General features: G+C 38.3%; 1 protein-coding gene across 1 annotated transcript in view; it reads left to right on the forward strand.

Moving 5' to 3' along the window:
• The window catches only part of SPATS2 (spermatogenesis associated serine rich 2), a 141,421-nt gene that overhangs the window by 115,847 nt on the left and 5,169 nt on the right, over positions 1-20,405 (forward strand). Inside the window, exons 6-10 of the mRNA XM_059935829.1 lie at positions 339-600; positions 2,133-2,312; positions 4,777-4,912; positions 14,713-14,771; positions 18,741-18,850. Of these exons, the coding sequence (XP_059791812.1) occupies positions 339-600; positions 2,133-2,312; positions 4,777-4,912; positions 14,713-14,771; positions 18,741-18,850 (747 nt within the window). The remainder of the gene's footprint in view (positions 1-338; positions 601-2,132; positions 2,313-4,776; positions 4,913-14,712; positions 14,772-18,740; positions 18,851-20,405) is intronic.

Here is a 20,405-nt window from a genome sequence, read left to right on the forward strand (position 1 = left end):
TATTGTTTTGTTTGTTTTTTGTTAGAGCTCTCTCTTTATATTTAGTTCTGTATATATTACACATTTTTTTTCACATTTTTCAATTTATCTTTTGATCTTTCTTATGGTGGGTTTTGCCATGCTTTAATATTTTATTTTTATGTGTTTGAGTTTATCCAAAGTATCTTACATAGTTATGTTAGTCAGTAGTTGAACATATACAAAAATGTGTTCAGTTTCTGGAAGAGCAAATGAGAAGTTGGTAACATTGGTTGCCTTTGGGCAGCTGGAGTTACCTCTCTGGATTGTGGGGGGTGTTCTTTTTCTTTTCTTTTTTTCAAATCTTTAATAACCATTAGAACAAAAAGAAGAAAAGCAAACCAAAACCTGCAGCAGAACCAAGTAACAGTATCCCAGATTCCAATAAACTGGTTTCCATTCAAGAGGAACAGTCTGCGCCTTCCTCAGAGAAAGGTGGTATTAATGGTTACCATGTCAACGGCGCCATCAATGATACTGAGTCTGTGGACTCACTCAGTGAAGGTATGGAGGCACTTTCAATAGATGCCAGAGAATTGGAGGATCCTGAGTCTGCCACACAAGATATGCTGGATAGAACAGGTGAGTATATTAACAACAGATCTTTGAAAAGTTCCATTCTATTGAAAAATACAGGGGCTTCCTGGTTGAGAAACCAATCAATAAATTAAATCTAGTTAGTCTTTTACTTTTTAGTTTTGTTACCTCTTATGTGAAAGAGTCATATTTTGTAATTATCAAAGGCCTAGAAAAATATAATTCTTGTTCCATTGTCTCATATTTTAATTTTAGTCTAAATCAGCCTTATGGAAATCTTCTAATAGTCCCGTAGTACTTAGAGATTACAGAACATGACCTTCAGATTTTTTTTTTTTTTTTTTAGCACTTTTTAATTATTATTTATTTATTTATTTGTCTGTGTTGGGTCTCCATTTCTGTGCGAGGGCTTCCCATAGCTGCGGCAAGCGGGGGCCACTCTTCATCGTGGTGCGCGGGCCTCTCACTATGGTGGCCTCTCTTGTTGCGGAGCCCAGGCTCCAGACGCGCAGGCTCAGTAATTGTGGCTCACGGGCCTAGTCGCTCCGCGGCATGTGGGATCCTCCCAGACCAGGGCTCGAACCCGTCTCCCCTGCATTAGCAGGCAGACTCTCAACCACTGTGCCACCAGGGAAGCCCCAGATGTTTTTTTAATTTCACACTTATTAAGGAAAATGATGATGATGAGCTGATGTTGATATTATTATTCTAAGACCCAACACAATGAGGAATATATAAGCATAACTGTAATCCCATGGCTTTCATTATAAGTAGACTGTTGGTTTTTTTAGTCCCACATTTGTTTTTTAGTAAAGAATTAAGTTTAGTTTTATTTGTAAATTCAGGTATCTTGTACCTTTTGTTTCATTAACCATTTTGATGAGTACTGGGAAGATATTGGGAATATATTTTTTAAAATAGGCTTTGTAATTACTTGTTTGTTAATCCAGTTCCCCTTGCTCTGTTGCTGCTGGCTTTATAAATGTAATGCCAATTTTAAAATTATGCTGTACTTTTCAGATGTTCTTTTATTGATTAGTTCACATGCACACACACACAAAGACTTAGAGAAAAACATAGCACCTCAAACAAACCAAAGATAGTCAATGGCTTTCATTTTTTTCTGAACTAGCTTTCCTCTCATTTCCTAACTCTTTGCCCTCTCTATTCCCTAAAGCTTTTAAAACTCTTCTTTCCCTGGGACAGTGTAAAACTCTTTTCCTCGACCTAACTTACAGAAGCTTGTCAGAAGGTGGTGATACTGACTCTCTTCACTTCCTTGTGCCCAGAACTACAAGGAAGTTACCAAGGTACAGGGAATGAGCTAGCCTATCTGGAGATGGGTTAACAAAGAATCCTCCTCTTCAATTAGGATTGAAGCCTTTTAGGGCTAAGCCAGATAATACTCATAGCCTCACTGACTCTGCTCTTTGTTCTATTTTGTCAGTTGATTCTGTTCACAACCTTTAAAGAGGCATCATTTTGGCGCATTTTTACCTTTTTTCTTTGTGTATACTTAAGACTGCTTGATTTACCCCTAAATTGTGCTCTAATATACTGGCCTCTTCCTTTGACAGGATCCATGCTGGAGAATGGTGTCTCTGATTTTGAGTCCAGGCCTTTGACTGTGCACTCTGCTCAGAATTCTCAACAGAATAGAAATGCTGCCAAATCTCTCTCAAGACCTACCATAGGACCTCAGCTTTCAAATCTAGGAATGGAAGATGTTCCACTCTCTTCCACCAACAAAAAGCTAGGTAAATCAGAGGCCTTCCTTTGAGAGAAAACAATAAAATCTGTGTTTTTAGCTAAAGAGGGCAAATTATCTTTGTTCTCATAGGTAAGGTTTCAGAATGGGCAGCAGGTAATACTTTTTCTGTTTTCCAGGCAGTGTCTATCCACCCTTTCCCCGTTTTGTGTACACAGTTGGAGTCTGATAGTAGTTTAGATGCTGTACAGTCTTGCTACAATAATGGGGATCGTTTTTGTGAGCGAAAGTCAAGGATGCCAGGATGACTTTTCTGCTAACATTAACCTGTTTGTTTTATTTGCTTTACTGCAACATTTCTGTGCTATTTTCTTCACTTTTATCTCCTGGTTGACTCAACAGTAAAAAGCTCTGCCATCTCTGAAATGACCCTTTGAAGAAATATTTTAATTTCTCTTCACAACTTCATGCTCTTACTGATACCTGTAAGACTATAGCTTTAAACAAGGTCATTTTTTCTTAAGCATTTACTTAGCATTGACTGATGGTAGCCATTTGCTTTTTTTTTTTTAACTATAATAGTTATTTAAATAATCAGCCAATAATTAAACAGATAGAGATAATAGCCCTTCTGCCATACATCTGAGCATGGCAGTCCACTCACCTGAACAAATGAAACAGAGAAATGTAAAAGACACTTGTAACCTGTAGCTCTTTATTGAATTATTTATTCCACATGAGCCAAATTTAATTAGCGAAGCTCTCCTTTTTCATCTTTCTAACATAGCCCTCAACTTGGTGCAGAAAGGCAAGTCAGAGACGATTTAGTCAAGCAAAAATAAAGGCACAGGGCTTGAAAGCTTTTAGGTAGATTTTAAAGAAATCAAGTTGAGATGAGGAAGGATTTAAATAAAAAATTGAAAATCTGTATCTTGGCACATTACAGATCTTGGCAATTTGCTAGATCAGTTATTCCAACTACCAGTTGTAATAATTTTGACATTGGTGAATATAAAAAGGTTAATAGAACTCTCAGAAACTGGTTAAAATGTGTTGGGTAGGTAAATATATTTCATCTTTATCTACAGTGTTGGCTTACCCACATATAATGCTTCAAACTGTACTACCGAGAGAGAACTTTACCAATTTTGTAATGTCTACATGGTGAATTGTATTCTACTAAATCCTGTTATTTAGAGAGTTTTGAAAATCTGGTACCTACTGACAGGTTTTCTTTTAGTCTTTTTCTCTCTGTGTTTCATTTCATTTTGGATAGTTTCTAAAATTGACATCTTCAAATTTATTAATCTTTTTTCTTTAATAGTTTTTAATCTGCTGTTAATCCAATCCAGTGTATTTTTCATCTCAGACATTGTGGGTTTTTGGGTTTTTTTTTCATCTCTAGAGGTTCAGTTGGGGTCTTTTTAAATATCTTCCATTTCTCTCCTTAACATGCTTATGCTTTTCCTCTACCTTCTTGAACATATGGTATCTGATTATATTAGCTGTTTTGATGTCCTTACCTACTTGATTCTACATCTGTGTCATTTCTGCACCTGTTTCTATTCATTGATTTTTCTCTTCATTATGGATCAGTCATACTTTTTTCTGCCTCTAGTAATTTTTTATGGGATGCCAGACATTGTGAATTTCTCTTTGTTGATTGCTAGATATTTTTGTATTTCTTTAAATATTCTTGTGATTTATTCTGGGACTGTTATTTGGAAACAATCTGAAGCTTGCTTTTTTAAGCTTTGTTAGATGGAAATAGAGCAGCCTTTAGTCTAGAGCTAATTACTGAGGCAGTACCCTTCTAAGAACTCTACCTGGTGCCCCACTCTGGCTGGTATGAACATGAACTATTCCTGATCTGCGTAAGCTCTGAGGATTATTCCCCCTGCTGCTTTCCAGTGGTTCTTTTCCCTGTTTCAGGTAGTTTCTGCACACCCATGCACTCAGAATCCTCTGTAGATCTTTGTACAATTTTTTCATTTTTGTGTAGCTTTCTCCTCTCCAGTATTCTGCCCTGAGAATTCTAGCCACCTTGGCCTCATTGAATTCTCAACTCTGTCCCCTCAATTCAGGGAGACTTCCAGGCTCAGTTTAGGATTTCTCCTCCTTGCATTGCAGCCTGGAAACTCTCTTATGGCAGTAAGTTGGGGCAGTCATAGGCCTCACTTCTTTTGTGTCTGTTTTCTTCGCAGGGGAGTGGGGAGTAGTGGGTGAGAAGTACTGCCTATTGTTCATTGTCTGAAAACCATTGTTTCATATATTTTGTGTGTGTCTGAAGTTTTTTAAGACAGAAGGGTAAATCCAATTCCTATTACTCCATCTTGGCCACGATACTTACTTAAAAAAAAAAAATCTATGAAAACATTAGTTTTTTGTTGAGGAGTGTGGCCGTTTAGGAAGTATTCTTAGTCCACGTGACATTTGTTACGTTACATGCTTAGGTGTTCAGATCCAGCTTTCAAGTCACCTGTGCTCCTTTTTTTATTGGGGTTTTTTCCAAGGTTCTAATATTGAAAAATCTGTGAAAGACCTCCAGCGCTGCACAGTGTCTCTTGCACGATATCGAGTTGTAGTTAAAGAAGAGATGGATGCTTCCATTAAGAAAATGAAACAAGCTTTTGCTGAATTGCAGAGCTGGTAAGTTAAGTTGCTTTTGATATCAGTAGCACAAAAATGATCGTTTATAAAAGATGGTTAGCCATTCACCAAATTCTTTAATTCCTAACTCTTAACTACTCTACATAGTGGAGAAAGACTTAAAAATCCTATGCTATATTTAGTTTTCTGATTCATTCTACTTGTGGTCACAGTGTGGGAATGAGTGGTAGAGAGAACTCATAATGCTTTAGGAATGGGCCTAAATTAATATTAACTTAACATTGTTTGGAAAGGGACAAATAATTATAGAGTAGGTCATGCATCCTTACATTAGGGTCTGTCTTTTAAACCGGGAATCTGTAACCAGTGACATGATGTTTTTGAACAAAGTTATAAAGTAGAAAAGATGTCTTTGTTTTCCTAATGCACCCCACCCTAATGGTCTCTTCTGTGCCCTATTATTAATCATTGATTTATTTTAATTTTGTGTTTTTTAAACTTGTTTTAAAAAATTCTATCTTAAAATGTATGTGTTCTGTAGGGGAAATAGGGTTTAGTAGTTAAAGAGGTTTGGGTTTAGTAGTTAAAGAGGTTTGAAAATACTTAAAATTTTTTTTACTACTGGACTTCTTAATGCCTTTTCAGTGCTAATCTGCATTGTGAATTTACAAGAGGGAGCTATTTATCGAATATATTTGATTATAGATTATAGAATCTTTGGGAGGAGAAATATATTCTAATTTTTTTCTAGAACACTGAAGCTGTTTTAACTATTAGATAGTAAAGTGGTAACTAATTTTTAAACCATAACTCCTTTCGGGGGGGTATTTGCATTTTATAAGGGACTTTTTTGAAAACGGAAAAGACCTAAGGACCAAATTAAGTAAAATGATAGGAAGACAAGCAGCTAGGTTGATATTTGGGGATTTAAGACTGTCCATTCTGCTTACTTGTAAGACTTGCGTGGATCTGAAATGTGAGAGGAAGTTTTCATGAATAGGGAGGACCTACACCACTCTTCCTCCCAACCATCCATCCGTTTTCTTGCCTGTCTATGGGCTGTTTCCTGAGGTCATATTCAGCCATGTCTCTGTTCACAAACTTAGTCTGGTCACTTCATGCCACAGCAGACAAAAGATAGAGGGAGTGTGGGTAGCCTCAGTCCTCCTGTTTTGTGGAATTGAAGAAGGGAGTGAATTAACGAAGATGTAGAATAAAGCCTCCAAAAATTTGCTGACCACTGCTTTTATCATTTGCAAAGTGTAGAGTGGTCCATGAACCAAAAAGTACTTTTAGGATAGATAATTCACCTGCTAGTCTACCCATGCTTTGTCCTGAATCCCAAGTTTCCCCTTTCAGGTTTTATAGCTAGAAATTCAAATACATTTTTGCTCTAGCCAGATTACTCGTCTCAAAACTTAACGTACACATTTCCTCTTCCATATACTAGTTAAGGCCACTTTTCCAGCCTAATAATGCTCTCCTATATTTTCTGCTTATCTAAATCCAACCAATTCTCTGAAATTCACCTTAAATAAACTCTAACTTCCCCTGGAAATTTTTCTAGGTAACTGATTTCTCCTCTTTCTGACCCTCTGGGAGAAAGCCCCATGCCCTTTGCTCTGGATTATTATCATATCAGATATTGTTGGCTCAAGAAAAGAATAAAGAGCTAAGAGTAGAGCATCACAACTTTGCCTTGACAAACCTCCGGTCTCCATGATTATTTAGTTTACTGATTACTTAGCCACAGGATCTGATTCCATTCAGAACCAGCCTGAACCAGGAAATACAGTTCCGGGAGAGAGATTTGTGAGTCCTTGTTGACTTGGAACCCAGTCAGGGGGAGCCTCCTTTAATAAATGACAAATGAAATGGTTTCCTGCCTAGAAACTGTGTATTTAGGATTGATTAGCAGGCGTAGCAACCAGGTCAGTTTAACTTGAGGAAAGACATTACCTGCCCTTTCCTGCTGGTGTAAAGCCTTCTCTCTGAATGATTGTGTTTTTAAACTGGCTTATTTCAATGCCCCTGTAGTTTCTACTTCAAGATATAATTGGCAGGTGAGCTAACTCTCTTTGGCACTGAACCAAAGCTTGGAGTTAATGTCACTTAGGAAGCCATTTTTTGTGTTGGTTACAGTATAAAAGAAAAGAAAAGCGTTCTAACAAATTTGCAACAGTAAGATTACATTACACCTGATGGGGCATTAGGGGAATTTTGCCAATAACTGCTTTCACATCGAGGCCAAATGTAAGCTGACATTTACCTGTGGGAAGGTAAAAGCAGAGGCTTCCCAGGATGTAAAACGTCTAATCTGTTCTTACTGGTGATTCAGTAATAATCATCTCTAGACCCAGGTTTACTTTTCTTGTTAATTAATAAAATTTGTCTGACACATTGTTGGAGCTCCTAGCTGACTTAAGTTTAAGGCTGTTAAGGAGCAGGATATGAAGTAGAACATGACGCTGGAGTGTGTAAACTACTTCAGACAGTTGTCATAATATGTGTCGGTGAAAAGTGCCAACAAAATACACACTCAGCCTGCCTTTTAAATAAAATTTCTGTTTTATTGAAAGTCAAAAAGTACTTACTAAAAGGAGAAAATGGGTAATAAATTTGGGATTCTACAGCACACAAAGTCAATGTAAGCCTGTGCTTAAGACTGAAGTTTTTCCTGGCTGATTCCTCATTCACCTTAGAAAAGTTATTTCCTTTTATTTGAGCTTCTCTTTTCTTCTTATAATAAACTTAACAAAGGCTTTTAGATCCTTAAATTTAAAGCCCATCTGTAGAGATGCTGAAAATTTAGAAAATAATTTTATTAATGAAAGCACTTTCAAAAATGTCTAAAAACCATAGAAATAAAGGAATGGGCTACTGTTATAATGTGTTATCAGAAAGGTACCTAGCACTCTTTAGTTTTAAATTATTCTTCAGTTTTCACATGTTTAGTACACTGATATCTTATTTATACTAGTTCTTGCCTCCACGGCTCTCGATATTTTTTGATTTAAAATTCTAACCCTTTAACCATCTATGAAAATAACTAAATAACATACGAAGATTACTTTACAGTACCAAACATGTTCAATCATACTATCTGATTTATTCATCCAGATTTCTGTCCTGTGCAGAGGGAACTTTATATTTTACTTTACTATTAAAAGGAATTTGAGCCTTAGGTTAAGCTGTTTGCCTAACATGACATCATAAGTTGCAGACTCAGTATTTGAATCTGTGTGTTCTGACTCCCAGTAACCTATGCTCTTCACCCCACCCATCACTGATGGCTCACTTCCCCACTAAAGCTTGAGAAAAAGGCTAGAGACTCTTGGTGCATATCTCATACGTAATCTCCTCCTCAGCTTAAAGGATGTGTCACAGAGAAACCCCACTGCAGGAGAATTTAGGGACTAAGGAATTCAGTTGTTATAGAATAGGGTTAGAATGAAGAGGACCAGGATTTTGACTGAGCCTATGAACGCCTTTAAAGGATTTTTTTTAGTTCAATAAGACAAAACTATAAGAAGGACCATACCATCCAAAATATTTAATGTTCTTTTTATTTTGTAATTCATAAGGGCCTAAATCACTCTTCTTAATTCACAATTTGGAGTGACTTGCAATTCAGATATTCTTCAGGTCAGATCTTAGTTGTGGGAAAGGCATGAAGATTTTAAGAGAAAGGTTACTGTGGGAGGGGGTCAATTAGAAAAGATTTCTTGGAGGAAATGAATCATTATCAAGCCTTGAAACCACATGGAATTTACACTGGCAGAAATGGTAGGGATCCTTTAAGAGATACGATATAAGCAAAGGCATAGAAGGGACATACAGGGACTTCACAGTGTAGCTAGAGCTAAGGGGCAATAGTTGAAAGTAGTGAGAGATGAGTCAGAGGCTAAAGTAGAATGAGAGCATTTGATGAAGGAATCTGAATTTTGTTTTTCTTTTTTTTAAAGTTTCCTTTATTCCCTCTTATTTTTACTATATTTCCCATAATTATAACAATTGTTTTAAAAAAAATAGAAGTCATATAACTCTACCACCTTAACACATAATTAATTTTTTATTTTTTGTGTTCCCTGTGTCCCTTATCTATAAGCATGCATAATCTTAATAGATATAATCATAGTGAGATTGTAATTTTGTAGTGTATTCTTTTCACTTAAATTATCTTTGATTCACCTCTGTATAACTGCCTGCACTGTGTTAGTATGTATATGTGTTTATTTAAGAATTTCTAGGGACTTCCCTGGTGGTCCAGTGGTTAAGGCTTCACCTTCCAATGCAGGGGGTGCGGGTTCGATCCCTGGTCAGGGAGCTAAGATCCCACATGCCTCACGGCCAAAAAACCAAGACATAAAACAGAAGAACAAATTCAATAAAGACTTTAAAAATGGTCCACATCGGAAAAAAAAATAAGAAGAAAAAAAGGGACTTCCCTGGCGGTCCAGTAGTTGGGACTCTGCTTCCACTGCAGGGGGCACAGGTTCAATCCCTGGTCTGCGAACTAGCATCCTGCATGCCGTGAGGCGTGGCAAAAAAAAAGAATTTCTAGACAGTGGATCTGGAATGTATAATGATTTACCAGAGTAATATGAGGGCATTTTACTAAACAGATATTCTGCTGAAACTGAGAAATCAACATGACTACAGAAATTAGAATAATAATTGCTGTTGCCATTTATTGAGGTATTATTGTATGTCAGAAACTTTTATGCACAGTATCTATATATAACAATATCATTTGTAATATTATACTCATTTTATAGATGAAAAAAATGGGCACAGAAAAAATTAATTTGCCAAAAGTCATACTTGTTATTAAGTGATACTTTTCCACTCTATCATGCTCCCTTTTTTGTGTCTTACCAGGTATCTCTGTTTGCCTTTATTTTTTCAGTCTTTGCCTTCCTAGTCCATATATGTCTCCCTTTAGACGTTGCTATCATATCCAGAGAGAAGGTTCAAAAAAACAAGTCCCGGTTTAGGATCAAGTCAGCCACTCGTTATGTGGCTTAACACTCCAACTATTTTTCCTTACCAGCTAGACACTTGAACAATGAGCTCCTTGGTAACCTAGATTGCTACTGTTTCTTTTTCCCAAAACATATTGTAAAATATCATCAAATCATATGGTCTCTAGTATTACTTTAGAATTGAGATGCTTTGACCACTGGAGAAGAACAGAAAGAAAGGTTTTCCATTAAGGGCCTGTCCCGCAAGAACAGCTTATATCCACATTCTAACTTCTTAAAAGCTACTTGAGATTCTTGAAATATGAAAATTACATTACATGCTTTGTAAAGGCCTCCCAACAGAGAGGAACCGAGTTTTCATAAGATCCAAATTTGATTTAATAAGCTGATTCTTTCCATTCATTTTACCCCAATTGTTCAGCTCAACATGGTGACCTGGCTGCCTAACTGGTGTTTTTTGTTTCTCCTTTGAGCCCAGATGTGTGTACCACGCTCATAAAAGCAGTGCTGGGCGTACGGAGTTTTATGAAACACTTGAAGCATCATTAATTCTCTGCTAACAAAAACTACTGAACATTCTCTTTTTTGGTTGTTTTATATGAGAAGGGAGAAGTGTCTTCAGAGAAACAAAGGTGTTTGCATTGGCTTGGCTTTGCTTGGATTTCTGCTTTAGTGGAATTAGAATAAATAGGTTTTAGGTTTTCAGCAAATAAAATCAAGTTCAAATGTTTTGTAAGAACATTATTGAGTGGTTTAGAGTATAAACCCTTGAGATAATTAGTTGGCTCAGGAATTGCCAGAGTCGTTTCTATTATAACATTGTTTGCTGATGCAACAACCAGAAACAAATGATAGTTAACAGTTTTTTGGTACCAAGGAATTACTGAAGGCAATAGCTTTAATCAATAAGCTACATGTTAAATATATTAATTAAAGGGCTTGTTTCAGATGATGGATATATAATGTATCTTAGAGATATGAATGGTGATGCTACAGGAACAACTATTCTGACCAACTAAATTACGCAAAAGCTTTAGAGTAAGTTGAGGAAATGTGAAGATGGTAAAAAGTCTTGGTAAGGAGGGAAGGAAATAGAGAACATTCAGACATTTACCAGTCTTTTTCCTTAATAGTGACAAGACATCTAAAACCATCTTTCATGGTCAAAGAAAGGATATGGAAATTCTCTGTGCTGTATAAGGCCCAGGCTTAATAAGACTTAGTGTCTTTCTAAACAGAGTCCCAGCAATATTTAGTGGATTTTCATTATCAGTTTCTGAGTCCAGTGTTATCAGATGCTCATCATCATGTATTTCCATTCAGGAAAGCCTTGACAGAACAGTTGCAAGGTTAGTACCCTCAAGTACTGAGTAAGAAAGGTAACAAAGTCTGGCAGTCTGAATGAGCCTTTCATCACTCTCTGAGAGGACTCATTGCTTGTAGCTATGGCGTCTGAAAACTGTTACCTCAAACCACAGGTACTTTTGAATCTCTTGGCCACAGATCCATACTGGGACCGCCATACAGCTTAGAACAGGTGGAAACTTTAGCTTAAGTTTCCTCATTGTCAGAAAGTTGTATTACAGTAAATTACTATTTTTTTTTTTTAATTTTATTTATTTATTTATTTGTTTATGGCTGTGTTGGGTCTTTGTTTCTGTGCGAGGGCTTTCTCTAGTTGTGGCAAGCGGGGGCCACTCTTCATCGCGGTGCGCGGGCCTCTCACCATCGCGGCCTCTCTTGTTGTGGAGCCCAAGCTCCAGACGCGCAGGCTCAGTAATTATGGCTCACGGGCCTAGTTGCTCCGCGGCATGTGGGATCTTCCCAGACCAGGGCTCAAACCCGTGTCCCCTGCATTGACAGGCAGACTCTCAACCACTGTGCCACCAGGGAAGCCCTAAATTACTATTTTTAATTGTAAAAAATGCCTCTGCTATGTGTCTTAGGCTTAGCCTACTTTCCACCTTTGCACTCTTCTCACCTTCTCTGTTTATTTTGTGATGCGCATGTTTCCGCACTTAAACTTTCAACATACAGAAAAGTTGAAGGGATAGTACAGTGATCGGTGTATTTGCTCTGTGTGTGTGTGTGTGTGTGTCTTGGTGGAACCATTTGGAAGTTGCAGACATAACATGCCATCCCTAAATGCTTTAGCATTAATTACCTAAAATACAGTCATTCTTCTACACAACTGTAATACATTATGTGATGTACTTTTAAGAAAGTTCTTAATAGTGTTTTGTGTTGGTCTCAGCCTATCTTTAGTGATGCTCTCAGCTAGGAATGCCTGGGGGCACTCACCTGGGCCCCATACTGCTTGTGACCCCTGCCCCCCATGAGCCAGTGTTGCGGCGGACTGGCCCTTGTGGTTCTTACGATTGCCAGATGCACCTCAGCAACAACCATCAGGGGATTTTGAAGAAAAAAACAAGGTTTATTACTCACAAGTCGTGAAGGGTACATGGCATGCCTGGAACCACACAGCAAAGTGTGCCTAAGGAGAGTACAGACCTGGGGTCATGCCTTTATTGGGGTTGAGGGTGGGGTGCCTAGGGTTTTGCGGGTTCATTCTTTATTAGTAAATTTAAAACATAAGAGCAAGAAAGCGTGGGAAGGAAAAGTAGGATCACTCAAGTGGGTCAGTTATCTAGGTCACCCAGGGCCTTCTAAAAGGGGAACCTCATAGGTGGGGTGGCCTGGCTCTTTATGAATGTCGGCAATCGAAAGCTTAATGTTGGGCACTTACATTATAATCAAAAAAGCTAATCGCCAGGCACTTACACTACATATAATTTAACATTTATTCATTTTTCTATTTTAAAGACTTGTAAAAAATTTAATGAAAAATTGCAAAGATACATCAGGCTTGTCTCTGAGAAAATATCCCAACAGTTAACCAATAGATTCCTCTGTTTAATGCTTGGCTGACATCACAGGACCTTTCAGTAGGTGTTATCAATAGATGGTAACATGACAAACAACAAACAAAAAGAAATAGAAGTGCTTACTGCTTTTCAGTGTTTTTTGGCATGAAAAGGTAAGCTTTTGTTTCTTTTTTAATTGGAGTGGTCATACGGTTGCGCACACACTGCCCTGTGAATTTCTTATGAAATGAGTTATTCAAGAAACAAAGGTTATGTAAATGGATGCTAATCATTCTTACAGGGAAAAAAAAGTACCATCACGATGTAGTAGCTCATACGGACACAAAAAGTCTTATTGTGACCGTGCAGAACTTTTTTTCCTAATAAAGATTGTAAGCTGCAAAAATCTTACTTGTTTGCTGAGCTCTTTTAAAAAACATTTTACAAGCTTTGTCAGAGACAAATTTGTCATCTGATGGACACAGTGTCTGCATCTTAAGGTGATTCAGCGACAGAAGAGAGGTAATGATAAACTCGAAGCCTGGTAGCTCCTGTCTCAGATGTGCTTCTGTTTTGCCTTTTAGGTATTCCAAATGCTGCTAGAGTTCTCGGAGCAAAATATTTGCCAGGGTTTGGGGAATGCTTTCTTAGCAAAACTATTGCTACCCTATCACAATAGTTGTATCTTCTCTCTAGTCTGGTGCTTTGGGATTAATATGCCAACCAAATTTGTTTTGTTACAAGTCTGTGTATTAACATCATGCATAATGATTATCAAACCTGTGTTCTCCAGCACTTGACTATAACGGATTTTGCTCCTTGAGGAAATGTCCCTGCCTTATACTTTTTTGTATATCTCACTATAGTCTCCATATTAACTACTTTGTGCCAGCATAACAACATATTGAGCTAAATTGAATTAGACTGTGTGTGTGTGTGTGTGTGTGTGTGTGTGTGTGTATGTATGCATATGTGTGTGATTAGTTTTACAACCAGAAACAAGAGGAGAACTTTTATTAACCCTGTAGTTACATTGCCACTCAAAAGGAGAAATTAGAATGAATTTCAAATATGAAGAGATTTGGAACATTTCATGTGTGTGCAGGTATTAAAGTTTTAGTTTTGTGTTTTTGCTTTTGGGGTTTTGTTTGTTTGTTTGTTTGCCACCGCTAAGCAAAACTGATATGGTAAGGAAAATTATTTTCATCCAGAGGTTTAACCCTAGGGCAGCCTATTATTTCTTTACATGTTCGCTGAAGGTGGTGCGCTCTTTTCTAAGAACATAGAAAAGCTTTCCCATGCTTACAAACCATTTACATTTGCAGTGGAGAATATTCTAATTGCCCATTTAATGTTCTTTTTCTGTAAAAAGCCTTCCAAAAACCTTTGATTCCATCTTTTCTGGATTACTATTAAACGTTTACCTGAAACCAGCACAGTATATGTATGTTTTTTGACTACTCTGCATTCTTGAGACTAAAGCACCAGTGGACTTGGTGCAACTGTGCTAAAATGTTGAAGATGTATAAAACCTAATCGTGGGTAAATTTATCATGCCCTAGCAGGAGTATTGCCTGGTAAAAATTCATTAGAAGCAAAGCTGTCCAATTTTATAGACCGAAATATAAAATAAAAAATATGCACATATGTAGAAATATGTAATTTCCATGAGGACTTCCGCTTAAGCACAACTTACCAAGAAATGTTTTGTAGCTTGCTACTGCCATCTACTGGTTCTCAACTCTTAGATGAGTAGCTACTGGTTTACTGTAATATATAGAAATAAAAGGGAATTAGATTTCTTTATTGGAATCTTTAAAAGAGTCTTTGCTGAGGGTGAGATAGGCTTTTCATGTGGTATATACAGTGTTTATTTTGTAGTATGCTTTTAGGGAACAAACTCATAAGTCTTTCTCCACTATTAACAATGTGCTGTGTTCCTGTTTGAGTTTCTGATCAAACCTTTTTTCCCTTTGTCATCCCTTCCTAGTTTAATGGATCGAGAAGTGACATTGCTTGCTGAAATGGACAAAGTGAAAGCTGAAGCAAGTAAGACTGATCTTTATTAAAGCTATTACCTGCCTCTCAACCCCCATTAAAAAAGCTCAATATAAATGCCACAATAAGAGTTTATATATTTGGTTAAACAGTCTTGAACAGTTGTCCTATGCTGGCATAGGAATCCTTTCAGGTGAAACAACTTTACAAGAGCCTGTTTTTCAATATTTCCAAATTTCAATATTTTGAATATAGAGTTCAGTGTCTAAGAGACTACTTCATGGTATCTGCCACCACAGCACCAATTAAGGAAAATAAAGTATCTTGCAGGTGCCTGGGTTTTATTTTGTTTTTTTCCTCCAGTGATTGAACAATTCCATTGGATATTTTTCTACTTGGAAAAAAACCTTTGGCATAATCAGAGGAGACGTCATCAGGTTGCCTACAATCAGTGTATCCATTCCTGTCATTATCTCTCTCAGAACTTTCTTTGTTTTCTCCGGTTGTAGAAACTTCACTCAGTGTCTGTTATCATTGGGTAGGGAAAAAGTCAATTAATTGAAGGTTCAGGATACCCATGATGAGGGTTCTTTGAAAGCTTACTAAAATGGAGTCTGGAGGAATAGTCTAACTTGGATAATTTGTGGGGTTTTATACAGAAGAACCAGATATCTGTTTTCTGTCATTTCCATTAAGGGTTAGGTTAAAGATACACAGCTATATGAAAAGAAAGGAATGTCAACTGCATCTTGTACAATGGCATTGATTTGGGGCTTTTCAACAGTTTTTCCTTCGTGCATTGAATTCCAGATTTGTAATTAGGAAGGTTGTTTCTTTTAACCTACTCTCAAACTGGTGAGAATGGAAATAGGTTGAGATGATGACTCACAATTAAATCATTTGTGTCTGTGGTCATGGGCCAGAGGAGGCAGCTTTGAAGCACTGAGCTGAATTCAGTTTTGATCCATTTTAATGAAATTTTGAGTACGTAACAGAGATGCTATCCGTTGTTTTTCAGAGGTGAGATTTCATTTAAATTGAGTGCTATATCCTGAAATTTCCGGTGACAGTTTCAGTCCATTCTTGTACCTATGTGTTCTCTTTTTGAAGTTGAAGTTTCAGAGAAAATAAAATTAGTAAGAAGACATAGCCCCTAAAAAAAAAAAAAAAAAAGACATAGTCCTTACTGTTGAGAAGAAGGTGGTTTTTTTGGGGGCTACATTGGGTCTTTGTTGCTGAGCGCGGGCTTTCTCTAGTTGTGGTGAGCAGGGGCTACTCTTCATTGTGGTGGGTGGGCTTTTCATTGTGGTGGCTTCTCTTGTTGTGGAGCACGGGCTCTAGGCACGCGGGCTTCAGTAGTTGCAGCAAGTGGGCCCTAGAGTGCGTGGGCTCATTAGTTGCGGTGGGTGGGCTCCAGGGCGCGCGGGCTTCAGTAGTTGTGGTGCCCGGGCTCAGTTGTTGTGGCTTGCAGGCTCTAGAGCGCAGGCTCAGTAGTTGTGGCACACGGGCTTAGTTGCTCCGCGACATGTGGGATCTTCCCGGACCAGGGCTTCAACCCGTGTCCCCTGCATTGGCAGGTGGATTCTTAACCACTGCACCATCAGGGAAGTCCAAAGGTGCTTTTTAAAATGCATCTTTTATAGAAAATTTTGAACATATTTCAAATAGAGAGGCTAATATAATTAACCCCCAGCACCCAGCCTCAATCAGTTATCAATTCATGGTCAATCTTATATTATCAAATACAGTCCACCCCTCTCATGCTAAAAATCCTAGTTCTCAATGACACTAATGTAATTACTCATTTACCAATAATATCAAAAAGGTGTTTCTTTTTCTTTTCTTTACACATTATAGTTTATTAATTATATGTTCATAGTACTTCACAGTTCCGAGTTTTTTTGCACTCATTCATATGTGATGTTAATATCAACCTTATGGGAGGGTTAGGTTTTTGGATTTTATTTTGTTTTATTTTTTTCATTTCATAAACGAAGAAACAAGTTCCTTGGAAAAATGTGACTTGTCCAAGGTCATATAGTTAGGCCCTCTGAGTTATATGGTATGTGTAGAAATCTTTACTTGACACATCTTGAGATCTGTAATTTTATCTTAGAATCCTAGAATGCTGGAGCTGAGAGAAAGTGAATTTGATACAAATGGCAAATAGGTTTTATCTTGGGAGCCAGACCAACAGATCATTTGTGTTTGTTGGGCCTTTGTATTGAGAAACTTTTGTATGCATGTTCCTAACTTATTGGGAAAGTGTGCCCTTATCGATTAACCTGACATAGGTATGAGCAGCCCATGGGTGGCATATATGTGGCAAATTGGACTAAGTAAACTTGCTAAAGACATTCAGCTCTACACCTGATGGAGCTCTTTAAAAATTCTATTTTTTTCTAACGTAAATTTGGCTGGTTTCTCAGTAGGTTACAGGATTCTGTGTATAAGTTAGGAATTGAGTTTGACTGCATGCCACAGAATGGCCTAAAGAAATGTGAGTTTCTTTTTCTCTCATGAAATGAAAGGTCCAGAGGTAAGCAGTCCAGGGCTGTAGGGCATCTCCAATATGATATGAGGGACCCAGGCTTCTCTGTCCTTCTCCCCAGCCATCCTTACATTGTGCTTATGGTCAAAAGATACATCCTACGGCTCCAGTCAGGGAAGGGCAAAATGTTACATGCAGGCTAAGAACCCTTTAGAGAGCTTTCTAGTAAGCCTCGCCTCTGAATTCTGCTTAGATCTCAACGGCCAAACTATATAATACATAATACAGTTATGTGTAGCAAAGCCAGGAAATGTAGCTTTTTTTACCTAAGCACATTGGTACCCAACAACATTAGACTTCTGATAGAGGAGAATGGATATTCAGTCACTAACAGTCTTTGCTACAGTCCACCCCTCAGCTACCCTGCAGTCCTCTTCCAAAATGAGGACACACTCACCTCCTGCTTGATGGCAACACCTCCACAGTCTCCTCTAGTTCACGTATTCAGCTGAAAGTCCAGGACTTCTGGGTAGTTTCAGATCTTCCAACAGCTCTGGTTATGGTATATTGTGGTCTGGCATCCCATAAACTGAAAGAAACGTTATTACATAGATAGGCAGAGAAGACGATAATTATAGTAAAAATTCCCACTTGGACATGCAATGATCAAAGCTTACTGGACAGGAATAGTAGAGTCCCTGCCCCAGTGGTAGAGAAAGTTCCTTGGTTCATTTGGCAGCCCCTAGATCTGCTTCCTGAGAGGATTTCTTTTGCCCTTTGTCCTTCGTAGCCCCTGGCTCTCTGCTCTGAGAGAATTTTTATTGTCTGTCATTCTTCGTGGCCATACCTGAGTTACACATCTGGGAGCAAGCCAGAGAAGATGCTTCTTGAAAGGCTGTAAATAATCTAATGTCCATCATTAGGGAACTTGGTAAATAATTGTTGTATATCCACATAGTAGAATACTAGGTGGCTATTAAACAGAGTGAGGGGAATCCAATGTATTAATAAGGAATGAACTTCAAGACATAGTAAGTAAAAATAGCTAAGGTAAAGGAGGGACCATTGTGAGGGGAAAAAAGAGAGAGAGAGATTGTATATGCAGAGAGTATAATGGAAAGTATTCATAAGAAATTGTTACCAGTGGTTTCCTCTGGAAGTCAGAAGTAGGCGGGACAGTTTTAGTTTTCATTTTATACCCATTTATTCTAGATGTATTCTTTACCTTGTGCATATTTTTGTTTTAATTTACATGCGTCTTGATAAAATTTTTTCTTTAAGTGGGAAGAAGAGAAAGAGAAATGACAAGTGATGTATGAGTCTTTGTGATTCATAAAAAGCATTTACCATGTAAACTGCCTTCAGAGTCCCTCAAGAAGGTGGAAACTGGACCTTTGGTATTTTCACTTTCTGGATGGGTGGGCAGCTAAGCCTTTGGCTGTCCAAGTACATACTGCAAGGCCTATACTTCTAGTTCTTCTTTGTCCTATTTAGCAGACCATAAGAGTCATACTCCCTTTCCTCTACAGTGGAAATTTTGCTCAGCCGTCAGAAGAAAGCCGAACTTCTGAAGAAGATGACTGATGTGGCTGTTCGGATGTCAGAGGAGCAGCTGGTTGAGCTCAGAGCTGATATCAAGGTAGAACTTCCTTCTCCTTTCCGCCTTTCTTCTTACCCTCGGGGACTAAAGTAGCAAATCTCCATAATTCATGGCTGTATCTAATATATTTAACTCATGATCTCCTCTTCCCAAACCTGGCCCTTTTCCTGTCCCTTTCCCTTTCTCTGTAAATGGTACTGTCATCTATCCAGTGTCCAAGCTGGAAACCTTAGGGAATTTCTCCTTTTCCCACAGTTAAATCTATCAGCAGACCCTGTCCCTTTGACCTCCTGCGAAATCTCCGATCTGACCTTTTCTCTTTGTCTCCACCACCACCATCATGATCAAGCTACAGTGATCTCTTGCTTGGACTTTGCGGTAGCCTCTTAACTGATTCCACTCCTCCACTTTGCCACTGCCCCGGCCTTCCCACCCCTTCATATCTGTCCCTCGCATTACAGAACCTACTTCAAACTTCCCGTTGCTTTCAGGATAGGCTATAATCCTTAACGGCCTGTAGGGCTCTATATGATCTGGCCCTGCTGCTGTGCTTTGCACAGCGTCCCCCTTGTCCCCTCTGCTCCAGCCATACTAGCTCTCCTTTCCACAGGCATACCCTGTTCCCTCCTGTGAGGGCTGCTGCACATGCTTTTCCATCTGTCCAGAACGTTCTTTTCCCTCCCCTTGCCACTCCCAGCACACACCTCACTGCTGACCTCATCCTTCCTGACTTTCCTGACGTGTCCCCCCTGTTTGTGCCTTCCTAGCACACTTATAATTGTATGTGCATTTGATTAATCTGTCTTTCCCACTCGATAGTGAACTTTACAGTGACAGGAACTGCTGTGTCTCCAGTGCCCTGGCACAATGCCCTGGCGCATAGTAGGCGTTCAGTAGATAGTTAAATAGTTGGTTGGTCAATTCTGATTTTATAAGAGAAAAATGAGCAATCTGAGGTGTTGATTATATTGTAAACTGTTTATAAAGATTACTTGGATTCAACACTCAGATGTTTTAAATTCTTATATAAAGAACAGTGTTTCTGAGACTAAGATGGGAACCTGAGAGAGGTTGGGTTGTTCATGGGTAGTTGTGGACACTGACATTCTAATTAATTGTTTCTAAACCGTGAACTGTATGGCCTTCTCTACTCCTGTGCCCTAACTCTGCTCTTTCTGAACGTGTGAGATTTATTGCCATATTTAAGAGGAATACATGCTGGGGAGGCTATATAACAGCCTTTGTAAAAATAAAAGCATAGATGGAAGATCATCTGGGACCTTACAGGCATGCCTGTTACCATCCTGACCCAGTCTTTCACACAAACCTATGTCGTGTTATTATTCTCTCACTCCTTCCCCTTAGGCTATATTGGGGAGAAATAGTGAAACCAACAATGCAAGTTTTAAATTACCATTTTCTGATTAACTAAGACTGTATTGCTAAATTTTATAGAAAGTCTTCCTCGCATTGATGCCAGTCAGTCTCATTCAACTATCTGGGAGAAGCCAGAAACCCCTTTGGAATTAGATAAGAATTCTGGCTCTCACAGGCTTCATCTGTTCCCCTTCCCACGTGGTTGAAGAGCTGCTAG

Source organism: Balaenoptera ricei, chromosome 10 (assembly GCF_028023285.1).
Source record: "Balaenoptera ricei isolate mBalRic1 chromosome 10, mBalRic1.hap2, whole genome shotgun sequence".
Classification (NCBI taxonomy): domain Eukaryota; kingdom Metazoa; phylum Chordata; class Mammalia; order Artiodactyla; family Balaenopteridae; genus Balaenoptera; species Balaenoptera ricei.